The 18,183-nt window shown below is 47.5% G+C and overlaps 1 protein-coding gene across 2 annotated transcripts; it reads right to left on the bottom strand.

Annotated features, from left to right (window-relative positions):
- Nucleotides 1-2,646: 2,646 nt before the first annotated feature.
- Nucleotides 2,647-18,038, bottom strand: LOC122929401 (zinc finger protein 252-like). Of its 2 annotated transcripts, none has more exons than XM_044282951.1 (10): nucleotides 17,745-18,038; nucleotides 15,726-16,336; nucleotides 15,028-15,098; nucleotides 14,393-14,519; nucleotides 10,026-10,094; nucleotides 6,620-6,823; nucleotides 6,209-6,412; nucleotides 4,824-5,024; nucleotides 4,443-4,646; nucleotides 2,647-4,157 (listed from the first exon to the last, which is right to left on the bottom strand). In XM_044282951.1, exons 2-10 carry the CDS (start codon nucleotides 16,315-16,317, stop codon nucleotides 2,914-2,916), a joined length of 2,916 nt encoding a protein of 971 aa, XP_044138886.1. In that variant the 5' UTR covers nucleotides 16,318-16,336; nucleotides 17,745-18,038; the 3' UTR covers nucleotides 2,647-2,913. The 2 variants fall into 2 exon arrangements, with proteins under 2 accessions (XP_044138886.1, XP_044138887.1); XM_044282952.1 differs by having other exon boundaries at nucleotides 15,726-16,331.
- Between the last annotated feature and the right edge of the window lie 145 nt (nucleotides 18,039-18,183).

Here is an 18,183-nt window from a genome sequence, read left to right as displayed (position 1 = left end):
GGGTACTGGCAGGTGCCCTTAACGGAGGCTGTCAAACAGAAAACTGCCTTTATCACACCTAAAGGGCTGTATCAGTACAAGGTGCTACCCTTTGGTCTGCATGGCGCCCCCGCCACTTTTTAACAGCTTATGGACATTTTGCTACGTCCACATCGTCGGTACGCTTTGGCTTACCTGGACGATATTGTCATCCACAGTACTGACTGGGAAAATCACCTACCCAAAGTGCAGGCTGTAGTGGAATCCCTTCGGAAGGCTGGACTAACCGCTAACCCCAAAAAATGTGCGATAGGGTTAGAAGAGACTATGTACCTGGGGTATGTCATTGGGCGTGGAGTCATCAAACCCCAAGTGAACAAAATAGAGGCGATACGGAATTGGCCCCGACCGGTCACCACTAGGCAAGTAAAGTCATTCCTGGGAATGATGGGCTATTACATGAGGTTTGTTCCCCACGTTGCTACGGTGGCCGCGCCATTGACATGGCTCTTGAAGGGACACAAGTCAGTAATGGTTCGCTGGGATGATCGGGAGGATGAGGCTTTCTCCGCTTTGAAGTCAGCCCCATGCGGGCCCCCGGTTTTGGTGACGGCCAACTTCTAAAGGGAGTTTATAGTACAGACCGATGCCTCCGAAGTAGGCCTCGGTGCTGTACTGTCTCAGGAAGTCAACGGGGAGGAGCATCCCGTTGTCTTCCACAACCATAAGCTCACCTCAGGCGAGATCAGGTATAGTATAGTGGAGAGAGAGTGCCTGACTATCAAGTGGGCACTCAAGTCTCTCCGCTATTATTTGTTGGCGAGAACATTCCGCCTGGTGACTGACCACTCCCCTCTCAAGAGGATGAGCTAGGACAAAGAGAGAAACGCCCAAGTCACTAGGTGGTTCCTGTCATTACAAAACTTTAAGTTCTCCGTAGAACACAGGGCAGTCAGGTTGCAGGGAAACGCGGATGCCCTGTCCCGAGTACACTGTATGGCATGTGTTCACCCCCCTCAAGGTTGAACAAAGGAGGTATGCAAGAAGGTACAAGGTATCACCGTGGATGATAGGTATGTGTCACCGAGGTTCCTGGCCTCGGTGGAGTAAGAGCTGGTTTTTATGTGTCACTAGCAGTTGCTGTTTGACACCTTGGTACTTAGCATGGCTGTAATAGCTGATCCAGGACGGCTCTTACTGGGAGTAGTCAAAGTGCTGGGTGGGTCACTACTCCCCACGTTCCAGGCTGGGTTGACAGGCGTAAAACCAGCCAGCACTGCCAGGTAGAGAGGATTACCTCCGTCTGACAGTGGAGTTCAGGAGGTATGTGTGCTGGGATTTGAGGCCTGTGCTGGAGAGCGGTGTGTCAGGGGAACAGGCAGTCTAAAGCTTGTGTTTGAACATTGAGGCAGAACTGCCACCAAGGTGACTTTTGTTATGTTAACTTGCTATTGGGTGTGAAGTAACACCAACACTGCAAAAATGACATTTTGTTTTTGGCATTGTGTGTGAATAAACACTGAAGTTTGAATTACGAACTTGTATTTTGCCTGCGCCCACTTATCCTAACTACCAGAGCGAATCACCACACCAGACACTTTTTTTTGTGATTTAGTGCACGTGGTGGCTCAAATGTTTCTAACTTTTTTTATTTGTTGGACTACCATAATAATTTTTCCAACTACTTTGTGTGACGCATAGGGATTTATAATTTATGTTTTATTTTTTATTTATTTCTGCTACATAATATGTCCCCCAAGAGCTCATAAAAAGACCGTTGGAGACAGTGAACCTTTGAACTTTCTTCTTTTATTTGTATTTTATTCATTAAGGCCTCTTAATAACTTTGGCGCATCCAGCACCGCTTCTAAATGTAAGACAGCTTCCTCGCTGTCTTACATTTAGACAATTTTTTCGCCTTAGACAGGTGTAGAAAATGGTATATGAGAAGGACCTGGTGGCCTTTCCCCGCCCACTTTTTGAGGCCTGGAGTGAGCGGGGAGATGTTTCAGAATCTGCACCAGAAATACGCCTAATTGTCTCTCCACTACTCTAGACCACAGGGGAGCAGGCATTGACCGGCCCACTACCTCCAGGGAGGCCAGCATGAACTTCTCCACTACCCTTGACCAACAGGTATTCATCTACCAGCACTCTTGACAGCCAGAGTAACAAGCATTAACCCTTCCATTACCTTAGACCACCGGGGATGGAGGAATTAGCCCCTGCACTACCACAGACCACCAGAGAAGGGATGCACTACTCTAGACCTCCAGTAAAGGGGGCACTAATCCTTCCACTAGTCTAGACCACCAAGGGAGCAGGCATTGACCTAACCAATACCAATCAATGTTCTATTGACCTAACCAATACCCAAGGCCACCAGGGAAGCAGACAATGATCCATCCACTACCAAAAGGGAGGCTGGCATTAACCCCTCCAGTACATTGATCACCAAGTATTGACCGGCCAGTATTCCTGACCCCCAAAAGCGCAAACATTACCCCTACACTATCCTAGAACCACCAAAGAAGCTACTATAGAGGCTCCCAACAAACCAGCAATGGCTTGTGAAGAATACATATCCTACAGTTTATAAGAAAAACATTATTTTTGAATGTTTTTTATGGTTGTGCTATAATTAATAATTACAGAAGATACATAATGCAGCCACTTACTGCAATGTTTATTCAGACCATGGTACCATATGGATACAGTCAAGTGAAAGAGCAGAGATTGAGGAGAGTAAAGACTATACAGTATATACACAGGGCTGGACAGAACCTGGATGCCATGCTCCCAGCCGACTAAATTCATATAGGAACCCTGCTTGTGTTTGGCAGCCAGGAGAATGAAGTCAGGCTGTCACTGATGGTATCTGACTCCATAAGCGTGAGGGGAAGCAGTCATAGACATCACCTATTCTTTACATATTTAATCAACTTTAGTTTTTTTGTGTGTCCTCTCATGTTTAACTAGCACGGAGCTGTAGGTGAAACTTTTCCCACACTGTCCGCATGTGTACGGCCTCACTCCTGTGTGAGTCCGCTGGTGTTTTACAAGGGATGATGCTTGTGTAAAACACTTCCCACAGTCAGAACATGAAAACGGCTTTTGTCCAGTGTGAGTTCTCTCATGATTCGCGAGGGCCGAGGTCTGAGAAAAACCTTTCCCACATTTTCTGCATGCGTATGGCTTTTCACCGGTATGAATGCGGATATGCTTCACCAGGGCGGAGCTGTGAGAGAAAGTCTTCCCGCAGTCCCTACAGGGATACGGCCGCTCCCCAGTGTGCGTTCTTTGGTGGTTGGCCAATGCGGACTTGTCGGTAAATGATTTTGGACACTGGCTGCATGTATAAGGTTTTTCTCCTGAGTGTGTTCTCAGATGTTTTAGCAGACCAGAACTTTCTGTGAAACTTTTGTCGCATTCATTGCATGCATAGGGCCCCTGTCCAGTGTGAATCCGCTGATGACGCACAAGGTGGGACCTCCGGATAAAACATTTTTCACAGGAAGAACAAGAATATGGCTTCTCCCCCGTGTGGGTCCTCAAGTGAGTGAGAAGATTGGAGCTCTGAGCAAACCCTTTGCCGCATTTGCTGCACACGTACGGACGTTCACCCGTGTGTGATCGCTGGTGCCTCACAAGGTGCAACTTACATATGAACTTCATGTCACAGTCGCTACAGGCGTATGGCTTCTCACCGGTGTGGGTTCTTCTATGTATAACGAGCTGGGAGCTATCAATGAAACTTTTTCCACATTTACCACAAAAATATGGCCTCTCGCCTACATGGATCCTCTTGTGTCTTAATAGATGGGAACTCCGGTTGAAGCATTTTCCACAGTCTGTGCACGTGTAATGTTTCTCTGTGAGGTGAGATTTACACTTCGCCATCAGTTCAGACTTGGTGGCCCCTAACCCAGTCCACGGCTTTCCTTGAGGCTGCTCACAGTTTGTCTCAACTAGAGACTTACTGCCATCACAGAACAGTTGGTCTACAGAGTCTTTAGTAGGGTCTTCTGAATTACAGACTGGCTGCTCAACGCCTTTGCACATTTGCGCTTCTAGCAAAAGTTCCTGCTTGATGCAAACAGAACTTTCCTCTCTCCTAGGGGGCACCTCAGTCTCTGAAAAATACTCATGTTCCTCTTTCACCGAGTTGGGTTGCACATCTGCAACAGAAAAACAGAAGATGTGACCTATGATGTGTGTAAACCATGATCGGCAGAAATCTAACCAACCAGGGATTAGTTGGAAGGACACATTATCCAGAAATGGAGTTGTAGGCAAGGGAGAGTTATGAGGAAGGTGCAGCGATGGAGAGGGTTCCAACCAAAAAGCAGTAAGGGGACCGTGTGGCCCTATCATGGGATTACATTTTTGAACTAGGGGATCCCGGTTTCAGAGGCAGGCAGGCCACCAGGTGTCTGAACTAAAGATGTATTACCATTATATACCATTAAAGAAACTTTGGTCTACCAAGTCTTGTCTAGTAGAGTCTTTTGAACGATAGAGTGGCTGCTCAACTCCATTGCACGATGGTTTTTGTAGACGATGTTCCTGTTTGATGCAGCCAGAGCTTTCCGCTCTCCAATCTCTAGTGGACTCATCAGTCTCTGAATAATCAAAAGGTTCTTCTTTCACTTTGATGAGTTTCACATCTGAAACAGAAAAGCAGAAAACACACCAGATACCTTCTGTTTTATGTACAGCCTGACTGACTGATGGATTTTCATGAAGGCAGGGAAGGTCTGAGAGTAAAGTACATCATGGCCATGATGGAAAGGTGAAATTTGTATACTAGATTGCATTATATAAAAAAAATAATACATTATTACCATTATAGAAACTTTGGTGTGCCAGGTTTCGTCTTGACAAATCTTCTGAACGAAAGACCGGCCGCAAAACTTCACTGCACATCTGTGCTTGTAGCAGAAGTTCCCGTTTGTTTTTCCTGTTTGGCGCCGTCCAATCTCTAGTGGACACATCAGACTCTGAAGAATCAAAGGGTTCTTCTTTCACTTTTATACATTTCAGGTCTGCAACATGAAAAACATGGGATTCATATGGGACATTTCTTGTACGTACACCATGATCTGGAGAAATCTATTTTCATGTAGATTAGTTGGAAGGACACACTATCCAGTGATGGCGCTATAGGCAAGGTAGGACTATAAGCAACGAGAGAAGGGGCGCTACTGAAAGAGCAGTAAGGAGGGCCTAAATAAAAGACACCTATCAGCCATTTGTACCTATGACACTGGCTGACCTGTTTCTATGTGCACTTGGCAGCTGAAGGCCTCTGCGTTGGTCCCATGTTCATGAGTGCCCGCATTGCTGAGCTAAATTATGTTCAGCCAGTTTCATAGCTAAAAATCTCTTTAAGTGTTATAGAGGGAATCCTGGCTTCAGAGGCAAGTGGGCCACCATGTGTCTGAGGTAGGTTTGGAGGGCAATGGGGTGCTTTGTATAAGGGGTACGTTTAAATTTGTATGATATAGGGATGAGCAAAATTAATTCTAACAAATCATAGTGATGTAGATGCCGAAGCTCAAATTCGGCTTCGGGAGCAGCAACCGCGCTTGCACCGCGACCTAAAAGTGTAGCGGCTCATATGTGGTCGCTGCTCCTGAAGCTGATTTTAAAGAGGTTGTGCAGGCAGTATATATTGATGACCTATGCTCAGGGTAGGTCATTAATATCTGACCAGTGGGGGTCCTGCTGATCAGCTGTCATGCGAGTGCTGCACAGCGCTTTGTCTCCCTTGCAGCGGCGGAGCAGTATAACGACAAGTACTCGCTCCATTCACTTGTAATTACTCTACGCTTCCAAGACGATGGGCAGTGTAATGATGAGGAAGTAGCGCTCGCATGCAGGGCCTTCTCCTCTTCAAACAGCTGATCGGTGGGGAGTGCCGGGTGTTTGAATCCTGCAGATATTGATGAACTATCCTGATAATAAGTCATCATTAATACTGTCTACACAACCCCTTTAATCTTTAGCGCCCTTGCTGCTCTTTGGCGAACAGTCCAGATTGTCAGGGCTGGGGTAGATATCGTCCCTGTCAATCAACAGGACAGGTGGGCACTTCTTCACCTGTGGGGCCAGCTCCTGACAGGTGAAGAGCTTGTGATAATAAGAATAACTGATTTGCTTAACCCTAGTATGGTAGAATGTGTACAATAGATTGCAGCATTGAAAATAAAAATAAAAAAATTATTACCATTATAGAAACGTTGGTCGACCCGATCTAGTCTAGTCGAGTCTTCTGAATGATAGACCGGACGCTCAAATCCATTGCACATTTGCACTTTTGAGGGATGTTCCTGTTTGATGCCTGCAGAACTGTCCGTTCTCCAGTCTCTAGTGCACATATCAGTCTCCGAATAATCAACAGGCTCTTCTTTCACTTTTATGCGTTTCACATCTGCAACAGAAAAGCAGAAGATTCATAGGTGACCCCTTGTTGTACATACACCGTGATCGGTAGAAATCTGACCAACCAGGGTGAGGTTTTCACTATCCAGAGTTGGAGCTGCAGGCAAAGGAGCTCTACGTATGTATCTTGCAATTTATAAATGAATGGCGACATATGCATTCTAGGTTGCACGATAATAAAAAATAAAAAAATTACCATTATAGAAACCTGGGTCTACCAGGTCTGGTCTAGTAGAGTCTTCTCTATGATAGAGCGGCTGCTCAACGCCATTGCACATCTGGGCTTGGAACAGAAGTTCCTGCTTGCCGCTCACAGAACTTTCCACTTTCCAATACCCGGTGGACATGTCAGTATCAGAATAATACTCAGGTTCCTCTTTCACCTTGATGGGTGGCATATCTGCAAAAAAAAATAAAAAATGAGTGCCATTCATGTATGCATGCCATGGTTTAGTATCCAACCAGGGTAGACAAGGTAGGTCTATAAGCAAAGTGAAAGGGGCTCCAAAAGAGTAGCACGAAGTTACATTTTTAAGTCAGGGAGTCCTGGCTTCAGGTAGCCACCGAAAGTTGGGTGGCTGAGAAGTTGGCATGGCTGTAAGAAGAGGTGCGTCCTGGCTCCCGAAATGCAATACTGCCATTGTGTTAGGCCCCTTTTGTGCAATTCTGGATATTAAAAAAGGAATAAGACACAAACTATTTGCCAGAAGCTTCAGTAATGTGGTTTTTGCACTGAGGGGTTAGTGTTTGGGGGTCCCTAGGATATAGCAGGTGCCATCTGATCTGTACCTATGACACTGTCTGACCTGTTACATGTGCACTTGGCAGCTGAAGGCATCTGTGTTGGTCCCATGTTCATATGTGTCCGCATTGCTATTTACTCCTAAAGGCTCAGCCCACTCTGCAACTGCTATGCCCTCTTTAGGAGAAGTCAGGGCCAGACGTGATGACGTTTACACTGCCTGGTCCTGTCAGTCAAAGTGGAGAGGGTGCGGCAGCTGCAGAGAGTAGAGCCTCTAGGTGTAACGGTAACGCCCCCGTTGCTCCTAGAGGCTCATTTGCATATAACAAAACATAATTTGTCTCAGCAATGCGGGCACATATGAACATGGGACCAACACAGATGCCTTCAGCTGCCAAGTGCACATGTAGCAGGTCAGCCAGTGTCATAGGGACAGATCTACTGACGCATGGTGCTTGGCTTTAATACGCGGTGCAGTATATGTATGGCACAGGATTGTCACTCTTGCACTATGGGTCAGTGACAGCCAGAGACCCCAAGGAGTCTTTTAATGACCTCTTGGGGGGACATATGTGCCGAAAGTATATATAAAAAAAAAAAAAAAAACTAAAATTTCAATTAAATACAGATAAAAAGCCTACACTAACCAAAATGGTTGCCATAGTCACCCCACTCATGTGATACTGTACATATTGTATATCAAAAAAATATAATCAAATGAAATAGGGAACGCATTTGAATAATTTCATTTAGTGTTCATTTCCTTATTTTTTAATCAGTTTACCCCAAGAAAAATGTTCTACAAGATGAGCGAGTCAGTTGTAATGAATCCAATCCTCTCATCAGCAGCACTTCTTCACCTATGAGGGGCTGTCCCCGCAGATGGAGAAGCGGCCAACTACCGCTAGATTGACAGGGCCGGACATTTAGCCGGGCCCCAACAATATACTGCCCGCACCACTGCTCCAATTAGCACAGCAACAGCAGAGGCTCTTCTTCAGGGCATTGATGATCCATAGCTTCTGCCCTCGTTCTGCTAATTGGAGCAGGCTGTATCACTGTCAGGGCTTCTTCACCTGCAGGGACAGCCACCCATAGGCAAAGAAGTCCTGCTGATGAGAAGATTCGATATGTTAGAATAGTAAAAAGCCCTATGTGTTCGCTAACTCACAAAAAAAAGGTCTGGTCATTAAGGGGTTAAAATAATTCAAGCACAACTAAGACCCCTTGCAGACGAGCGGGTGTCACATGCAGCTCCCGTCCTGACCTCCCAGCACTGACGGGGGTCACGTAGCATTATATTGATTTATGATGCTAAGTAATACTTAGAGGTCTGGAATGTATTAGATGACACTGATAATGCTGCCAGTGTTATCCAATACATTCCAGAACTGTAAGGGTTACATAGCATCATAGATCAATATAATGCTATGTGACCCCTGTCAGTGCTGGGAGGTCAGGACGGGAGCTGCGCTGCTCGCAATGTGACACCCACCTGTCTGCAAGGGGCCTAAGGAAACTTTCACATTAGCGGCAGCCTTCTCCCCTGCCGGAACAGCCTGCCGGTCCGTGCTAGCGTTAGCCCACCGTACCGCGTGAAGTCCGCTCCGGCCCCATTCACTATAATGGGGGTGGGCCGGAGGTCTGGCCGCAGCATGGCAAACAAGCTGAGAGGCGCCGGACAAAAACCGCAGCATGTTGTAGTTTGGTCCGGCCACCTCTTGGCATGTCTGCCGTGCTGCGGCCGGACCTACGGCCCGCCCCCATTAATGTGAATGGGGCCAGAGCGGATTTCCGGCGGCACAGTGCACTAGCACGGATCCGGCAGGCTGTTCCCCCACCGGAACAGCCTGCTGGACCCTGCTGCCGCCAGTGTGAAAGTAGCCTAATCTAAACAACCGTGATGATTAGAAGACAAATAATTATTAAAGGGGTGGTCCGAACACAGTCGCCTGTTCATGTCACTGGGGGCCAAATAATACTACACCTACCTTGCAGTGGGCCACCAGCAACTTTCCCTGACAATATTAGGTTATCACCAGGGAGTTCAGCTTCAGAACTACAGCAATCAGCAGATCGCTGGGCAGTGAAGGTCAGCTCTGTATCACCGTTTTCTTTTAATCAAAGTTGGTTCAAAATTTAGTACCAATTTATTTTCTTAATATATCTTTATAGACAGACTGTGAACTCACTGAAGGATCAGATTACAGCTGCCCATAGAAGTCTATGGAGAGGGGCAGGGGAGGAGTTAGGTGCAGGGAGGGACAAAGGCACAGAGTCTGCAGCAGCTAAGTGCAAGTGCTTTATTCACATCAATACTGCTTAGTACATGTCTATAATGTCAATGAAGGATCTCCTCATCCCTGGACTCTGCAGAAGAGGAAACTGCTAAAACTGCAGAATACAAGTCAAATTAAGGCCAGATACAATGTTATCCCTCCTGTACACACACGGTAGCTTATCCTGAAAAGTTCTCGGAACTACAGCAGCGGGGGACTGGTGCAGGTATCGCTTCTTTTATGTTTTTAAGTTACTCTGATGCCACTGTCACCAAACTTTGTTGCACTCAAAACCCCCCCAATCAATGAAAAAACAAAACAAAAAAAAACATGCACTTTTTGTAAGACGGAGCCAGGAATGGATCCTTTAGGGAACAGCCTCAGTTGCCTGAACCCCAGATTTTTTATTCTGGAAATCACCACTTGACGCATAAGGACAGGATTTAAATATATCACCAGCCGAAAGCGGAAGGTGCAAAGTAGGAGAAGAAGCTGGAATGATGATGGGCAGCATGGTACTAAGACACAAAACGGAATCTACAAGACGCAGATGACCGATTTCCTTTATAGTCCACACTCACCTGCTATTTTGCAAAGCTCTCGGCATTTTTCAATTATGGAGATGATTTTAGGTTTTTCATAGACAAAACCTGCAGAAGCAAAGTGGTCATCATGTTATGTCAGTCGTTAGAATGCGGCCTATCATGAGATCTAGGGCTGCAGCTAACGATTATTTGAATAATCGATTAGTTGCCGATTAATTTCTTCGATTAATCGATTAATCGGGGAAAAACGACAAAATTACAAAACAGAGGCTTATATGATCTTACTTGAAAAATTATGTTCAAAGGCCATATTAAAACAAATTGTGGGCGACACTATTATGGGGGATCTGTGGGCGACACTTATGGGGGATCTGTGGGCGACACTTATGGGGGATCTGTGGGCGACACTTATGGGGGATCTGTGGGCGACACTATTATGGGGGATCTGTGGGCGACACTATTATGGGGGATCTGTGGGCGACACTATTATGGGGGATCTGTGGGCGACACTATTATGGGGGATCTGTGGGCGACACTATTATGGGGGATCTGTGGGCGACACTATTATGGGGGATCTGTGGGCGACACTATTATGGGGGATCTGTGGGCGACACTATTATGGGGGATCTGTGGGCGACACTATTATGGGGGATCTGTGGGCGACACTATTATGGGGGATCTGTGGGCGACACTATTATGGGGGATCTGTGGGCGACACTATTATGGGGGATCTGTGGGCGACACTATTATGGGGGATCTGTGGGCGACACTATTATGGGGGATCTGTGGGCGACACTATTATGGGGGATCTGTGGGCGACACTATTATGGGGGATCTGTGGGCGACACTATTATGGGGGATCTGTGGGCGACACTATTATGGGGGATCTGTGGGCGACACTATTATGGGGGATCTGTGGGCGACACTATTATGGGGGATCTGTGGGCGACACTATTATGGGGGATCTGTGGGCGACACTATTATGGGGGATCTGTGGGCGACACTATTATGGGGGATCTGTGGGCGACACTATTATGGGGGATCTGTGGGCGACACTATTATGGGGGATCTGTGGGCGACACTATTATGGGGGATCTGTGGGCGACACTATTATGGGGGATCTGTGGGCGACACTATTATGGGGGATCTGTGGGCGACACTATTATGGGGGATCTGTGGGCGACACTATTATGGGGGATCTGTGGGCGACACTATTATGGGGGATCTGTGGGCGACACTATTATGGGGGATCTGTGGGCGACACTATTATGGGGGATCTGTGGGCGACACTATTATGGGGGATCTGTGGGCGACACTATTATGGGGGATCTGTGGGCGACACTATTATGGGGGATCTGTGGGCGACACTATTATGGGGGATCTGTGGGCGACACTATTATGGGGGATCTGTGGGCGACACTATTATGGGGGATCTGTGGGCGACACTATTATGGGGGATCTGTGGGCGACACTATTATGGGGGATCTGTGGGCGACACTATTATGGGGGATCTGTGGGCGACACTATTATGGGGGATCTGTGGGCGACACTATTATGGGGGATCTGTGGGCGACACTATTATGGGGGATCTGTGGGCGACACTATTATGGGGGATCTGTGGGCGACACTATTATGGGGGATCTGTGGGCGACACTATTATGGGGGATCTGTGGGCGACACTATTATGGGGGATCTGTGGGCGACACTATTATGGGGGATCTGTGGGCGACACTATTATGGGGGATCTGTGGGCGACACTATTATGGGGGATCTGTGGGCGACACTATTATGGGGGATCTGTGGGCGACACTATTATGGGGGATCTGTGGGCGACACTATTATGGGGGATCTGTGGGCGACACTATTATGGGGGATCTGTGGGCGACACTATTATGGGGGATCTGTGGGCGACACTATTATGGGGGATCTGTGGGCGACACTATTATGGGGGATCTGTGGGCGACACTATTATGGGGGATCTGTGGGCGACACTATTATGGGGGATCTGTGGGCGACACTATTATGGGGGATCTGTGGGCGACACTATTATGGGGGATCTGTGGGCGACACTATTATGGGGGATCTGTGGGCGACACTATTATGGGGGATCTGTGGGCGACACTATTATGGGGGATCTGTGGGCGACACTATTATGGGGATCTGTGGGCGACACTATTATGGGGGATCTGTGGGCGACACTATTATGGGGGATCTGTGGGCGGCGCAGTTATGGAGAGGGGGATCTGTGGGCGGCGCAGTTATGGAGAGGGGGATCTGTGGGCGGCGCAGTTATGGAGAGGGGGATCTGTGGGCGGCGCAGTTATGGAGAGGGGGATCTGTGGGCGGCGCAGTTATGGAGAGGGGGATCTGTGGGCGGCGAAGTTATGGAGAGGGGGATCTGTGGGCGGCGAAGTTATGGAGAGGGGGATCTGTGGGCGGCGAAGTTATGGAGAGGGGGATCTGTGGGCGGCGAAGTTATGGAGAGGGGGATCTGTGGGCGGCGCAGTTATGGAGAGGGGGATCTGTGGGCGGCGCAGTTATGGAGAGGGGGATCTGTGGGCGGCGCTGTTATGGAGAGGGGGATATGTGCACTGTTATGGGCATAACAGTGCACAGATCCCTTTCCCCATAGCAGTGCCATACACAGACCCCCCCTCCCCATAGCAGTGCCATAGACAGATCCTCCCCCCTCCCCATAGCAGTGATATACACAGACCCCCCTCCCCATAGCAGTGCCATAGACAGATCCTCCCCCCTCCCCATAGCAGTGCTATACACAGACCCCCCTCCCCATAGCAGTGCCATAGACAGATCCTCCCCCCTCCCCATAACAGCCCCGGCCCCGATGCTTATAAGTCGGACTAATCACTGCATCTTTATTTTACCTTTTTACAATGACGCTCCTGTAACAGCCAGGCAGAGCGGACGGCGGCGCAACGTCACTCACTCACGTGACGCACCTGCTCCGCCCACCTCATGAATGAAGGAGGCGGAGCAGGCGCGTCACGTGAGTGAGTGACGTTACGCCGCCGTCCGCTCTGCCTGGCTGTTACAGGAGCGTCATTGTAAAAAGGTAAAATAAAGATGCAGCGACCGCCCGCCCGCATAGCAACGAATCGGCGATTATTCGATAACTGGATTCGTCGACATCGAATCCAGTTATCGAATATAATCGATTACATCGATTAATCGTTGCAGCCCTAATGAGATCCAGCGGATGGAAAGCTAAGCTCGGGAATGGAGAAAAGAACCTTACAGTGTAGCTCCAGTACAGCTCGGGCAGCAGCTTAAAGGGTTTCTCTGCGCTACAGACATTGACCATCAGATCGGTGAAGGTCTAACGCCCGGCATCCCCACTCATCAGCTGTTTTGTGCCACTGTAAAATATACATTGAAGGGAACTGAAGGCAGACAGCTGTGTGGTGGCCATGCCAGGGTACTGCAGCTTAGTGCCCATTCATGTATGCTGGCGAGGGAAACTATGTGGTGTACGACGGCTTCTTCTTCTGCTCCAGTGTCTGGCGCTCTGACAGACGATTGGTGATGATGACTCATATAAGACCCCCAATAATCTGAAATTGATGTCCTATCCTGAGGAGAGCGTCTGGAGAGTGGCGAAACCTAGCAGCATGGCGTCTCCTGAAACTTCTCCCATCTGCTCCAAACATTAGGTAATAAAAGAAAAAGAAGAATTTTGGGCAAATTATTAATAAGGAATAGTTCGCCTTAGGGTCCATTCACACGTCCGGAAATCCGCAAAACACTGACACCGGCCATGTGCGCAAGGCCAGCACTATAATAGAAAATGCCTATTCTTGTCAGCTATTGCGGATAAGAATAGGACATGTTCTATTTTTTTGCTTAGCCGCGGACTGGAAATCTGGGTCCGCGGAACGGAAGTGCGGATGTGGACAGCTTACAGTGTGCTGTCCGTATCTTTTCCGGCCCCATTGAAAATTAATGCGTCCGCATCCGGACATCTGAATAGAGCCTTATAGTGAAGCGCCCTCGCACACCTGAAATCTGTGAGACCTTCCATAACAGAATCCCTGTGCCTCCTCTCTGTCTCTTCTCAATGCTAAAGCAGGCTCCAGCCCCTCTTAGTGTAGGTTCATAAGGAGGTTTTTAGGCGCGGATTTCGGCGCAGATTTAGTGCCGAAATCCAGGAGAAATCTACACTGAAACCGTCTCCCATTGTTTTCAATGGTAGGCTGCGCCACAGTTCATGCAGCCGCCCCAAGAATGTACAGATCCATTCTAGGCGCTGTGACCGCAGCGGTAGCCTGCTCGCTCCATTCAATGGAGTTAAATGTAGAGCGGGTCCGCGTGAAATCCCACAACCGTAACCGCAGCACAGCGGCGACGGCTGTGAAATGGTTCCTCTTATGACAGTGGTGACTTACCCAGAGAGAAGAGAGTGTAGTAATTGTCCAGCATGACATCCATGTACAGCAGCCTCTCCGTCATTTCCAAACTCTCCCACTCCTCGGCCGAGAAGTACACCGCCACATCATCAAATCTGATAGGAACCTGAGATATAGAGAAGCAAGGACAAGAGTAAATGAAAAGGAAAATCTAGAATCTTGCACTGACATAAGTATTCAGACCCCTTACTCAGGACTTAGTTGAAGCCCCTTTGGCAGTGATTACAGCCTCCAGTCTCTGGGACCCGCACCTACAATGAGAACGGAGCGGGGAAATTAACAGAGTGCACACTGCGCATGCGCAGCCGCCCTCCATTCATTTCTATGAGGCATAGAAGTAAATGGGAGCGGGCGGCCGTGCGTGCGCAGAGCAGGGAGCAGCGCTTAGTGGTGGACGGACCCCAGGAAATTCAGGGGTCCTCCAGCCATAGCTCTCCCCGCTCTGTTCTCGTTGTAGGTGCGGGTCCCAGAGGTGGGACCTGCACCTATCAGACAATGGGGGGGCATATCCTAGCGATATGCCCCCCATTGTATGTGATGGGAATACCCCTTTAAGAAAAAAAGGTTTCAGTCTGTTCACCAGCAGTGAATTAGGGAAGGGCACAGCATATTACCTCCTGTAACAAAGAATCCATATGTAGCTTCAGCTGAGACATCAGATCCAAAGACGAAGCAACTGCGGAATCTAGGAAAGCGATAATACGTCAGGACACTATCCACCAACATCAAAGACCTCCACAATATGTCAGTTATCCTGCTCAGCCCGGGAAAACGTTTGATGATTTTTAGTACTGTGTCCTGCGTAAGGGCAGAATATTGTAGCTACAACTCTGTAATACTAGTGGCCAATACAGCTTTAAAAAAGTTTGGTCACTAGAGGTGGTAAAAGAATAGACGGGACCAGGGGCATACACAGATCTGATAGCAAAACGTAGTATGGGCCCTCCCATGCCGCCCAAAAACTCCCAGGCACTGGCAGTGGATCCGCCGAAATTATGAAGAGGCGCCGGCCTTGAAGGGTAAACTTAGAAAATAAAGAAGCAAAACCAAAAACGTCAATTGTTTCTGCTGCAGAACAAAACCTAAGCCGTTTGGGTTGTCCATCTACTCTTTCTCTAAAGTGGTTTCAACATAGGTCAAGATAAGGAGTAGCTTCCTCTACTATGGGTGATGCTGACCCTCTGAAAAAGAAAAAATGATATCTTGTGATGGTTGAAACAGTCATGAGGTCTTTTTTTCCCGAGCCGTTGAGATCCGTACCCAACAAGAATTGAGTAGACAAAAGACAAGAATTAAATTTGCCGATACTTACCGGGTGTGAACGATCGGTCCTGACCATCAGATCCCACGGCTTGGTTCCCGTTGAAAACAAGAACGGAATTTGACAGTGCGTAATCTGTTTGCGTCCCGATGCTGCAGAATCCAATTTTTGTTATTTCTATATCCTGAAGCATTTCTTCTTCAAATGTTAAGGTCTCATTAATGAAGTTGGATGGAAGTTGTATCAGAGGTTGTTGGAGGATGTCGGTGCAAGCGTCGAAAGGCCTCTTCCTTTTTCTGGACCGGCTCTTCTTCAAATTTTCTGCGATAATACATTCTCCGTCTCTAACAATGGGAAAAATGGAAGGTACGGCGTCAGCTCTCAAAGATTTCCCATGATGGTTGACATTAATGATGTAGGAATCCGGAGTGAAGTGGCACGAGCACAGGCGGTATTTGTTCTGCTTGTTTCCCTCCAATATCTTCTGGGCCAAAGCATTTAAATCCTTGAAGATCTGACCGGTCTGTTGCAGCCATACCATTACTCTGGAGACATCCTTAGGAAAGGGGTGCAAAATGATCTGCTCACTCTGGCCTTTTCTTCCGGTTTTGCTAACGCACTGGTTCACCAGACAGCTAGGCATGATTCCGCTAAATTCTGTCCTGGTTAAAAAGTAAAAACATATATAGATTTGTTGGCCACAAACGGGGGTGGATATATTTAAATACGATATTTAGGGTAAATGCGACAATCCGCACGGAAATCCGCAGGTGTTCACAGGGAAATCCGTGCGGACAATTCACATCAATTGGTGTGGATTTACTTGCGGATTTTACTCTCCCCATTGAAGTGAATGGAGAAAATCCGGACAGGAAAAATAAAATAAATTGACATGCTGCGGATTTTAAAATCTGCACGGAAAAAAGCTCTTGGAAGGCAACGATTAAAAAAAAATAATAATAAAAAATTGCTAGGCAGTAAAGGAAGCACTATGGACAATCACAATACATTAGTAAGGGGCTTGTATTATCTTTCTCTACATGATAAATGCCATTTGCTGAACTGAACAAGCTCTTTAAAGGGAACCTGTCACCTAGATTTTGTGTATAGAGCTGAGGACATGGGTTGCTAGATGGCCGCTAACAGATCCGCAATATCCAGTCCGCATAGCTCTGTGTGCTTTTATTGTGTAAAAAAAAAACTAATTTGATACATATGCAAATTAACCTGAGATGAGTCCTGTCCCTGACTCATCTCACGTACAGGACTCATCTCAGGTTAATTTGCATATGTATCAAATCGGGGTTTTTTACACAATAAAAGCACACAGAGCTATGGGGACTGGGTATTGCGGATGTGCTAGCGGCCATCTAGCAGCCCACGTCCTCAGCTCTATACACAAAGTCTAGGTGACAGGTTCCCTTTAAACACTTGTATGTAAGGACGCCTTCGGATGCTGCAGATTCTGCAGAATTTTCCACCACTGAAAATCTGTTGATTTCTAAGTTGCAGAAAATCCACAGCGTGTGAAGACGTCCTAATACTCCTCTAAAATCTGCCATCAAATTAGAAATCTGCCACCAAAAACGACCAGTTTTCAGCCAGTAATCTGCTACGGATTCTTCTGCCGCGGATTTTGCCATGTGAATTTAGCCTAAGAATTGCAAAGGTTGAAATATGCATAAGTCAACGCGCTACGGATTTAAAATCTGCCCTGCAGGTCAATTTCGGCTGCAGATAATATATATATATATATATATATATATATTTATTTTTATTATTTTTTGCAGTACGAGGTTTTGTAAAATCCCATCCACCAACATTACGGATTTCTGACCGCAGCGTACCACCCACGTGTGACCACAGACAGCCCCATGTAAATAATAAGGAGGCCACAACGATCACTCCAGCATCGCGGCCCCCTGATCGGCAGGGGTGGCGATAGTCGGTCCCCCACTGATCTGATTTGAGGACACGCTCCCGTGTTACATGCGTAGCCCCAGCACATACATGTATGCAGACAACAGGACATGACATCACAAGGCTATCATGCTATGCACACATATTTACCTGATCCCCTTGTTTTGCACTGGCACTGAAAATCTTGAGAATGCTGGGACTTGTAGTCCTACTACAACACCCAGCAGGCATCACACAATGCAGATTATCCACAGAGAGCCCAGATCACCCCGACTGAACGGGCACTGCCATTATCTGTCAGGTTCCTATCAGTAACATCCATATAACAAGGCCAGGATTGTCTAAGCAGGCTCTCAGTCAGAACTACAACCCCCATAACAGCAGGCTATTCACTGGTCCCTGCCAAAGAAGACTTCTGGGAAATGCGGTCCATTCACCCCTTCTGGCCCAGGAGTAATAATGCATTATAAAACTACACTTCCCATAAGGCATCCATAAACGGAAGTGACGTAGCGCGCAGGGCCCTAGAGCATGTCGGGATTTGAAGTCCTACGGAGGGGATTAGCTAATGAACAGAGAGAATGGTTGT

Source organism: Bufo gargarizans, chromosome 2 (assembly GCF_014858855.1).
Source record: "Bufo gargarizans isolate SCDJY-AF-19 chromosome 2, ASM1485885v1, whole genome shotgun sequence".
NCBI lineage: Eukaryota > Metazoa > Chordata > Amphibia > Anura > Bufonidae > Bufo > Bufo gargarizans.
Note: the sequence above shows the minus strand (reverse complement) of the source record. Positions and strands in the feature narration are given on the sequence as shown.

Excerpts from the sequence above, each read along its gene's own strand:
- LOC122929401 (XM_044282951.1), bottom strand. The coding sequence starts at position 16,317 with ATGCCTAGCTGTCTGGTGAACCAGTGCGTTAGCAAAACCGGAAGAAAA. Across the intron at positions 15,099-15,725 it reads GGACCGATCGTTCACACCCG|ATTCCGCAGTTGCTTCGTCT; the intron begins GTAAGTATCGGC and ends TCGCTTTCCTAG. Across the intron at positions 6,413-6,619 it reads AGACCCAGGTTTCTATAATG|ATGTGAAACGCATAAAAGTG; the intron begins GTAATTTTTTTA and ends TTTCTGTTGCAG.